At 45.2% G+C, this 11172-nt stretch overlaps 1 protein-coding gene across 1 annotated transcript in view; it reads right to left on the bottom strand.

Moving 5' to 3' along the window:
• LOC110538963 (glutamate receptor ionotropic, NMDA 2B) overlaps positions 1-11172 on the bottom strand; it is a 113438-nt gene that overhangs the window by 26149 nt on the left and 76117 nt on the right. Inside the window, exons 4-6 of the mRNA XM_036938478.2 lie at positions 8019-8162; positions 7351-7621; positions 5269-5461 (exon numbers count right to left, since the gene is read on the bottom strand). Of these exons, the coding sequence (XP_036794373.2) occupies positions 5269-5461; positions 7351-7621; positions 8019-8162 (608 nt within the window). The remainder of the gene's footprint in view (positions 1-5268; positions 5462-7350; positions 7622-8018; positions 8163-11172) is intronic.

The following is an 11172-nucleotide window of genomic DNA, read 5'->3' as shown; positions in this document are numbered from 1 at the left end:
TCAGATTATGTAGATACAGTACGGTGAACACACAGGCCACATGTCAGATTATGTAGATACAGTACGGTGAACACACAGGCCACATGACAGATTATGTAGATACAGTACGGTGAACACACAGGCCACATGTCAGATTATGTAGATACAGTACGGTGAACACACAGGCCACATGTCAGATTATGTAGATACAGTACGGTGAACACACAGGCCACATGTCAGATTATGTAGATACAGTACGGTGAACACACAGGCCACATGTCAGATTATGTAGATACAGTATGGTGAACACACAGGCCACATGTCAGATTATGTAGATACAGTACGGTGAACACACAGGCCACATGTCAGATTATGTAGATACAGTACGGTGAACACACAGGTCACATGTCAGATTATGTAGATACAGTACGGTGAACACACAGGCCACATGTCAGATTATGTAGATACAGTACGGTGAACACACAGGCCACATGTCAGATTATGTAGATACAGTACGGTGAACACACAGGCCACATGTCAGATTATGTAGATACAGTATGGTGAACACACAGGCCACATGTCAGATTATGTAGATACAGTACGGTGAACACACAGGCCACATGACAGATTATGTAGATACAGTACGGTGAACACACAGGCCACATGTCAGATTATGTAGATACAGTACGGTGAACACACAGGCCACATGTCAGATTATGTAGATACAGTACGGTGAACACACAGGCCACATGTCAGATTATGTAGATACAGTACGGTGAACACACAGGCCACATGTCAGATTATGTAGATACAGTACGGTGAACACACAGGCCACATGTCAGATTATGTAGATACAGTACGGTGAACACACAGGCCACATGTCAGATTATGTAGATACAGTACGGTGAACACACAGGCCACATGTCAGATTATGTAGATACAGTACGGTGAACATACAGGCCACATGACAGATTATGTACAGTACGGTGAACACACAGGCCACATGTCAGATTATGTAGATACAGTACGGTGAATACACAGGTCACATGTCAGATTATGTAGATACAGTATGGTGAACATACAGGCCACATGTCAGATTATGTAGATACAGTACGGTGAACACACAGGCCACATGTCAGATTATGTAGATACAGTACGGTGAACACACAGGCCACATGTCAGATTATGTAGATACAGTACGGTGAACACACAGGCCACATGTCAGATTATGTAGATACAGTACGGTGAACACACAGGCCACATGTCAGATTATGTAGATACAGTACGGTGAATACACAGGCCACATGTCAGATTATGTAGATACAGTACGGTGAACACACAGGCCACATGACAGATTATGTAGATACAGTACGGTGAACACACAGGCCACATGTCAGATTATGTAGATACAGTACGGTGAACACACAGGCCACATGTCAGATTATGTAGATACAGTACGCTGAACAAACAGGCCACATGTCAGATTATGTAGATACAGTACGGTGAACACACAGGCCACATGACAGATTATGTAGATACAGTACGGTGAACACACAGGCCACATGTCAGATTATGTAGATACAGTACGGTGAACACACAGTTCACATGTCAGATTATGTAGATACAGTACGGTAAACACACAGGCCACATGTCAGATTATGTAGATACAGTACGGTGAACACACAGGCCACATGTCAGATTATGTAGATACAGTACGGTGAACACACAGGCCACATGTCAGATTATGTAGATACAGTACGGTGAACACACAGGTCACATGTCAGATTATGTAGATACAGTACGGTGAACACACAGGTCACATGACAGATTATGTAGATACAGTACGGTGAACACACAGGTCACATGTCAGATTATGTAGATACAGTACGGTGAACACACAGGCCACATGTCAGATTATGTAGATACAGTACGGTGAACACACAGGTCACATGTCAGATTATGTAGATACAGTACGGTGAACACACAGGTCACATGTCAGATTATGTAGATACAGTACGGTGAACACACAGGCCACATGTCAGATTATGTAGATACAGTACGGTGAACACACAGGTCACATGTCAGATTATGTAGATACAGTACGGTGAACACACAGGCCACATGTCAGATTATGTAGATACAGTACGGTGAACACACAGGCCACATGTCAGATTATGTAGATACAGTACGGTGAACATACAGGCCACATGACAGATTATGTAGATACAGTACGGTGAACACACAGGTCACATGTCAGATTATGTAGATACAGTACGGTGAACACACAGGTCACATGTCAGATTATGTAGATAGAGTACGGTGAACAAACAGGCCACATGTCAGATTATGTAGATACAGTACGGTGAACACACAGGCCACATGTCAGATTATGTAGATACAGTACGCTGAACACACAGGCCACATGTCAGATTATGTAGATACAGTATGGTGAACACACAGGCCACATGTCAGATTATGTAGATACAGTACGGTGAACATACAGGTCACATGACAGATTATGTAGATACAGTACGGTGAACACACAGGTCACATGTCAGATTATGTAGATACAGTACGGTGAACACACAGGCCACATGTCAGATTATGTAGATACAGTACGGTGAACACACAGGCCACATGTCAGATTATTTAGATACATTACGGTGAACACACAGGCCACATGTCAGATTATGTAGATACAGTACGGTGAACACACAGGCCACATGTCAGATTATGTAGATACAGTACGCTGAACAAACAGGCCACATGTCAGATTATGTAGATACAGTACGGTGAACAAACAGGCCACATGTCAGATTATGTAGATACAGTACGGTGAACACACAGGCCACATGTCAGATTATGTAGATACAGTACGTGTGTGTGTGTGTGTGTGTGTGTGTGTGTGTGTGTGTGTGTGTGTGTGTGTGTGTGTGCGTGCGTGCGTGCGTGCGTGTGCGACAGAGTGAGAGATGGAGAGAGAGAGGGAGACAGAGACAGAGAGAAAGAGAGAGAGAGAGAGAGAAATAAAGACAGAAATAGAGAGAGAAATAAAGACAGAAATAGAGAGAGAAATAAAGACAGAAATAGAGAGAGAAATAAAGACAGAAATAGAGAGAGAAATAAAGACAGAATTAAAGAGAGAAATAAAGACAGAAATAGAGAGAGAAATAAAGACAGAAATAGAGAGAGAAATAAAGACAGAAAGAGAGAGAGAAATAAAGACAGAAAGAGAGAGAAATAAAGACAGAAAGAGAGAGAAATAAAGACAGAAATAGAGAGAGAAATAAAGACAGAAATAGAGAGAGAAATAAAGACAGAAATAGAGAGAGAAAGAGAGACAGAAATAGAGAGAGAAATAAAGACAGAAATAGAGAGAGAAATAAAGACAGAAATAGAGAGAGAAATAAAGACAGAAATAGAGAGAGAAATAAAGACAGAAATAGAGAGAGAAATAAAGACAGAAATAGAGAGAGAAATAAAGACAGAAAGAGAGAGAGAAAGAGAGACCAGCAGTCTGACCCAGTTCCATTAAAGCCCCATCATAAACAGGAACCATTTTACATCCATCGCCCAAAAGCTCTGTGAAGTAGCCCACTTCCATCCCCATAACAGATACTCAGCAGGAGTTTATGGACTGCAGCTGCCTTCTGACTGGACCTGGCAGAGGTCACTCCAAAGACCATGCAGGGTCAAAATACTGCTCAAGCTTTTGTCTTCTCCAACAGACAAACTACCGCAGACCTACATTTCCACAACACTTAAAAGCACTTGACCCCTTTTCCAACACACTGCTCATTTCTAACATGTAACCTGTTCCTGTTGAGGTGGGTCAGAGTCAGCTTTGTTAGACCATGATCCAGGTGCCTTCAGGTTCCACTAATGGAACGGTCCATACTATCCTCTACCAGTACGTAAAAGTACAGGTAAAAGTCATTCAATGTATTCCATGTTGTGTTTCTACTGACTCCAACATGATTCTCTTATAAGGAAAGAAAAATAACCATTCATTTACAATTAAAAAAAACACACCACTCACATATGATACCTTATACCTGTGTCCTAGATCCTTGACAAATACCTCGGGCAAATACAGGATTTTCATTTTGTTTTTCCGCACATGACTTAAAGCGCCAATCAGGTCCCCTAACTCTCCGGGATTCAATAAGTGAAAAACCCTGAAGGGAAGTCCAGCAAGGTATCAACATATTTCAGCTCGAGTCCCACAGAAAGGCTATGTGTAAGTGGCCATAGACTTCTTTATCTTTTCCCCCGATACATTAAAAGAAACAACAAAAGTACGATACGTAGTCATATAGGCTGTTATAGGTCTGATAACCCCTGGCATCCCATCAGGCTGCTCTCATAGCCCCATAGTGCCGTATCTATCACATGAGAGGAAGCACTGATTGAGAGTCTATCTGACTATCTGTGGGCTTGCTGCTAATCAGCTCATTGACCCCCTGAAGACAGAGGTTATCAACAAACAGGTTAGTTCAAGTAAAACCAGAGCCCGATCTGAGAACAGTTCAGCATGATTTAATCAAATGCACAGCCTAGTTGATTATGAAACAGTGGGTTAGAGGCGGCTGGGGAGAGTATTACAGAGGACAATATACCGGGGAAAGTAGCTGTGCCGTTATCTAAAAGCACTGGGCAGGGGCAAACAACTACGGCACAACGTAAGAGGCCTACGCTGAAATGACACCTGACAGCTTCCTGTGAGACAATACAGCAGGCAGAGCTTCCGAAGTGAGCTAGACTCAGTTAGGCTTTGAACTGCAACCAGAAATGCTTGTGCGAGAGAAAGCTCAGAGCATCCCCAGGTGCTGCTGTGATACAGCAACAGAAATAGCACTCAGCCGCTCCCAACAAGCCCCGAATCAGTGGAGGAAACAGGATTTTTGTAAGCGACCAAACCCACTTTGGTGTCCCAACAGGATGCCCAACAATCCCCCAACACATAGAGGCAGAGTGGCAAAACACAGAGTAGGGTGGAACTGCTCCGGAATGCAATACCCCACTCAGTTCAACAGAGCAGCGCAACGGGCTACAACGGGCTACTGTTCTCAGACTGAAACGCCACTGGGACCAATTAAAACGCGGCAGAACGCTCCGCATCACAACCAGTTCAAAAGGCCCAGCAGAGGAAAGTCTGGGTGTGGGGGTGCAGCACGGGGAGGGGGGCTGTTTTGGGAGGGAGATGTGTGTGTATGTGTGTGTTACTCTTTGTGTGTGCAGATGTTGAAAGATTTCAAAGGGTTGATAGGTGATCCGCCCCAGATTTACCTGAGCACCTCATTGGGGTTCCCAGCAATGGGCCCCTTCTTGTCCGTGGCCCCGTGGCACTCAGACTTCATCAGGGTGTGTGCCCCCCTGTCGAGCATCATGGTGGAGGTTGCCATGGCGATGACAGCCACCCCATCGCGCACGCGAGCCTCCAGGCCGTAGTCCCACTCGTCATACGACACAGAGATTAAACCTGCAGAGAGACAGAGAGAGAGAGAGATGAGAAGGAGGGGGTGGATAGAGAGAGCAAGAGAGAGAGAGAAAGAATTGAGGGAAGAGGCAGAAACAGATGAGAATAGTGATGAGTGATGAGTGATGAGAATAGGAAGAAAGGGAGAGCAGAAAGAGAGAAAGGGAGAGCAGAAAGAGAGAGATCCATGACATACAGTCGACAGAGGAGACAGTGACAGGGGGGAGATAGAGAAAGAGAGTAGAGGAAAAGAGGTTATGCACTCAAGGGGCTAAACACACTATGAGGCGTGTGCCACACACCACTGACAGCCACCCCACTCCTCTTTTCTCAGTCAAACTGCATCCTCACGCCCTCTCTGTCTGCTGCGGCCCACTTGACAGGGACTGGCCAATCCATTACCAGGGAACTGGACAGAAATAGACAGACAGCATCCAACCTGTAGACCCACGGGGCTCTGGGATGACAGCTCAGTCTCTCCAGGACCATATCTAATGTCACACACTGTTGACACTTTCTCAAGGCTTTTATATTCACCCTACAAAAATGATATTATAGAACTAGAGTGTGTGCATGCTAGTGGAAAGGGTTGGTTGGTTGGTAGCCAGTGGGACCTGTCCATCTCCGGACATGAGGAAAATGTTGCAACAACTTAGACAATCTCATCTCCCTTAGCAATGGGGGTAAACAGGAAGAGGAGGACAATGGTGTTGACTTAGAGGTGTGTGAGCACTTGTGCTCTGAGAACCAGACCCCTTGTCCTTCCATTTGAACTGCAGTAGTCCTCTACTCCCCGCCCCTCCTTCTCATTCTATCTGTTGATTGGAGGACCTGATTACAAAACCACGCCATTGGTGCCAGACAGCTCATCATTGTCTGTGATGTAAGATTAGGAGGGTCACATGCTAAATACGTTAGCAATATCTATGCGTCACGAGATGTGTGTTTAAGTGAATTGCGAAAGAGAGAGGGATAGAGGAAGGGGGAGGGATAGAGGAGGAGAAGGAGGAGAGAGGGATAGAGGAGGATGAGGAGGAGAGAGAGATAGAGGAGGAGGAGGAGAAAGAGGGATAGAGGAGAAGGAGGAGAGAGAGGGATAGTGGAGGGGGAGGAGGTGAGATTGAGATACTGTATTTCCCCAGAGTGCCACTTAAGGAACGCATCAGTGGAATTACTTATGAGGATTGGAGGCCATCAAATATGGCCGAAAAGTATTTAGCGTGCCTGTTAACAAATTAGCATGTTAGCGTGCACCTTGGCTTCACACTGAACCATCGCAAACACCAGGCCTTAACTATATCGCATACCACATTATTTGTACTCTAAATTAGTTAGTAAGTTCTCCATTGAAGGTATAGGCCTACATGTGCTAGAAATATGAACTTAGTGAGACAATTCACATTCTGAAGGTTACTGTAAGGCCTATACTGTAAATTCATCCAACAGTGATAAACTGAAGTGTTGATTTTGACAGTTTGACACAAAACACCCTTAATTCATGCAGTATCTGCCATCTGTCACAGACTAATGTGCAGGACAAACCTTCTCAAGGGACAGTTAAAACCTGCAGAAAAACGTGTTCATTACCTCGCCCACTCGACCATCACACATCATATGATTTACATATCTAACATGGTAATACATTATTAAGGGCCATATCCATCAACTTGAGATGCAAGCGATTTACGATGATTTATCGTAAATCATGCAGAAATATCAATGTAAGATTTTGCACCCAAAAATATGCATTGTGTGCATGGATTTCAGATTAGGTTTTGATCAGTACCAGCTACCTGGTCCCACATATTCCCAACTATAAATCAACATCAAAACAGCAACCAATCATAGACTTTAAATAGAGATAAATCACATAGAACTTTTTCCAAACCAACCTGTAGGGAACTCGGCAGGGATCACTTCAGCGTCCCCAGCTACCAGTGAGGGGACGATCCAGGTGTAGCCGTAGCCCGTGATCCCTACGGAGTGGGCCACTTCGAAGATGGTGTTGGCCTCCTCCTTAGTGCAGTACAGCAGGATGACGGGGCTCTGCAGCTTCTTCAGCTGGTTCTGGATCTTAGAGTCTCCATCATCCACTGACATGTCCAGCAGCAGAACCTCCTCCAGCTCCCAGCCCACAAAGCTGTTCTCTATGGTGCTCCGGATCTACAGGGTAGAGGGAGGGACGGAGGGACCAGGGAGGAAGAAGTAGGTGGGTGAGAGGTAGGGTCGGGTATGATAATATGTCATATTGAGTTATCACAATAAGTGTTCAAGGACATTGAGGAAGACAGAGGCGTGTGAGAGGGCTGAAGGGCCATTTGACAGGGCCAATCTGATTTCTCTCAACGCAACAGTATTTAAATACCTACTGACACTTCCTGACTACATGAACAAGTTGAGATTAGCCGCCGGCTTAGTAGTTGCCTTCCTATCACTATCCTAGAAGTTAAGACGATAAGTCCACGGTGACGTTACAATCTGCTCATGGACTGCCTGGTGGCACTATTCAAAGGAAGGAGGGAAAAAGAGAGAGCTACCCTGTCGTGTATCAGTGAGCTACCTTGGTGACAAAGTCCAGGTATCCGGGGTAGTATGTGGTGACGATGGAGAAGATGTACCAGTCGTACTCCTCCATGATGTTGAGCATGACCGAGGCCTGCTGCTCGATGGACGGGCCGAACTGGAAGAACATAGAGTTGTCATCCTGGGGAACAGAAGAGTGGAGGTCAGTAATGCTATGTTACATGTCCACATTGAATATTGAACTGGAGAGGAGGCGTCTAGACAACACTCTGCAGTTGTTTCCCAATACTGTATATGTGTGTGTGTGTGTGTGTGTGCGTGTGTGCGGCCGTGTTTCTGTGTGTGTCAGTGTGTGCGTCGGAGTGTAAAACCAGGCGTGTCTGTCAGCCGGGCAGGGTATTGAAATCTCTTTGGCTTAGGAATCCGTGCTTCACTCAACATCAAAGCCTAACCTCTATAACCCAGGGGACGCACATGGGTTGATCCGTTACCTTGTTTCCACATGAATGAGATCAGACTAAACCACTGAAAAGGCACAGCAGAAAGGGGTGAATAAGTATGCTGTGTGTGTTTGCCACTTACATATGATATATCATACACAATAACTGTGAATAAACAGTATATTCCACAACAGTATATTCTACATGTCTAAGTCAATGTAAATTTCCACTGTACCCTCCTCTCCACTAGGCCATGATTGACCCTCTAGCCCTCCTCCATGTGTCCCTCTACACACTACCTTCATCCCATCTCATCCCCTTTTGCCACTTTCTTTCTCATGTCCCTCTCTCCTGTGATCTCTCTCTATCTCCTCTCCCGCTCCCTGTCCCATTTATTCCAGTGAAATTACTGCCGGGACACAGTTATAATTGAATTTCCAGCCCCCCTCCTCCACACGGTCCCCTGCAGCTCCCCTCCTCTCTTTCTAAGAGCAGTGTTAATGTACTGGCCCATGCAGTCATTCAGAGAGCCAGAGGTCCGCAGAATTTTCATTAGCAAAAAAAAGAGGAGAAGAAGAAAAGAGAGAAAAAAGACCCAGAGCCAAATAAAGACTGGCTTCATTTACAGCAACAATAATTAAGGTCAGTCTGAATTATCACCTCCCTGAGCGCTGGGGTATCGATTAGCACACATTAAAATGCCTGAGGAGGGAGTGTGTCCCTGTCTGTCCCAAGCAGCCACTGCAGTCTACTGTACTGGACCGTAAGACAGAGGCTAAATAATAAGGGGAGAGAGGGAACAACACTGAGGGATAAAGGGAGAGACAGACAGAGACAGAGAGAGTACGCTGGGTGAGGAATGAAGAGGGTTAAAGAGAGAGACAGACAGAGACAGAGAGAGTACGCTGGGTGAGGAACGAAGAGGGTTAAAGAGAGAGGAATCGACAGAAAAGAAAGGAGGGAGAGAAATTAGTCAGAGAGAGCAATGGAATCATGAGAGAAGGTGAGTATGGAGGGAGGGGGGGGGGTCTATGGTAACAATGAGGGGAGCGGGTGGCTGGTGGGCTGTGACCTGGTACAGACTGCAGAGTGAGTGAGCAGTAGCGGGCCAGGGAGTCAGGGCAGCGCCAGCCACAGCTGCTAACCCACAGCCGATTGGTGCTGTCAGAGACAGACAGGATGTACATGTATGGCCTCCTCTCAGCAGCACCCAGAAGCCCTGACAGTAGTGATGAGGGGGAATAACCGATTCAGTTACATATCACTATATTATTTCTTGACAATATTATATTGATACTTTGACTCGAGGTATCAATTTGTAAAAAAAACACATATATTTATTTTCTAGGTAGCGTTAGCTAGCGCTGGTCGGCTGTACCTGCACCAAAACTCTGGTATTTTTCATCTTATAGCTTGTTCTCCATCTTCTTTTTAAATAGTGAGCCACCATGTCTTCAGCACTTTAATTTCCTGACTGATCAAAACAAATGTTCTCATGCTTTCTCATCTCTCTGCAGCAGACATATAGTGAGCAATATGTTTGGAACATCAAATCGCAGTATGGGATCACAATACATATAGAATCATGGAAATCGCAATCCATTTCGGCACCTAACATCGTGAGGTCCCTGACTATTACCAGCCCTATCTGACAGAGCCGGAGATAGTTCCTCTTTCTGCCTGGCTGCCTGCCCCACGGCGGTCCAATGAGAGAGCTCACACACTCACCAAGCTGCCATCAGACTTGGGGGGAGAGAGTCAATAACTCAGGTATTTCAATTACACACGCAGGGACACACCAATGCACAACCTGTATGCAAGAGGCAAAAACACACCGTGATACATTTATGCACTATATGCACAGCATAAGGAGTACTGGGACAAAGTTACCTACAGTACAGCATATACAGTATAGTGAGGTCATATAGTCCACGCCACCTGAACCCACACAAGTATTCAATGTACATTGTATTCCGTATGTGGGTGTGCTCTGCATTACTGCAAGCCTGTAAGAGTACCGGGTTTCTGCCAACAGCAACAATATAGATTTTTTGCCGTTTTGAAGAATGTTCAAGTGTATTTGATTTTTTTTCATAACCACCATTGCTGTTTTTCTACTTGTGTGAGTGCGCTGTCTGCTCCAAGGTTTTGACAATGCATATTTCTATCCTGCCTATAAGGGGTTCTTTGAACATGAGCGAGGGGGGGTTGCTATTGACTGCTGCTCTGCACTGCCTGATGGGTAGAGATGCAAGAGCGAGGCAGGAGAGCAAGACGGAGAGAAAGAGAGGAGAGCAAGAGGGAGAGAGAGAGAGAGAGCAAGCAGGAGAGAGAGATAGAGAGTGAAAGAGAGAGGGGGAGAGAGAGAGAGCAAGTGGGAGAGAGAAAGAGAGAGAGAGAGAGAGCAGGGGAGAGAGAGAAAGAGAGAGAAGGAACAGCTGGGTATAGCTAGAAGACTAGCTTGTTTAAAATCTACAGTGCAGGATACACACACACAACACCTCATAAAGTACATAATTGCTAACAGAATTGTCCAATCAAACATGCTGATATGAACACAAATAATGCATGCACTCAGAATACATAATCAAAATGAGTTTCAAAAAAGGTAATGAACATGTTCACTCACTTGTGTCTCATTCTGTCTCTCTCTCTCTGTCTCTCTCCAGCTCTCTCACAAGTATTAGCTCTACCTCAATTAGACCTGCCTCTCTTCCCCTCTCTTCCCCTCTCTTCCCTGCTCTCATGCTT

Source organism: Oncorhynchus mykiss, chromosome 12, assembly GCF_057628025.1.
Source record: "Oncorhynchus mykiss isolate SJ-2025 chromosome 12, ASM5762802v1, whole genome shotgun sequence".
NCBI classification, from domain to species: domain Eukaryota; kingdom Metazoa; phylum Chordata; class Actinopteri; order Salmoniformes; family Salmonidae; genus Oncorhynchus; species Oncorhynchus mykiss.
This window is presented reverse-complemented; position numbering and strand designations above follow the sequence as displayed.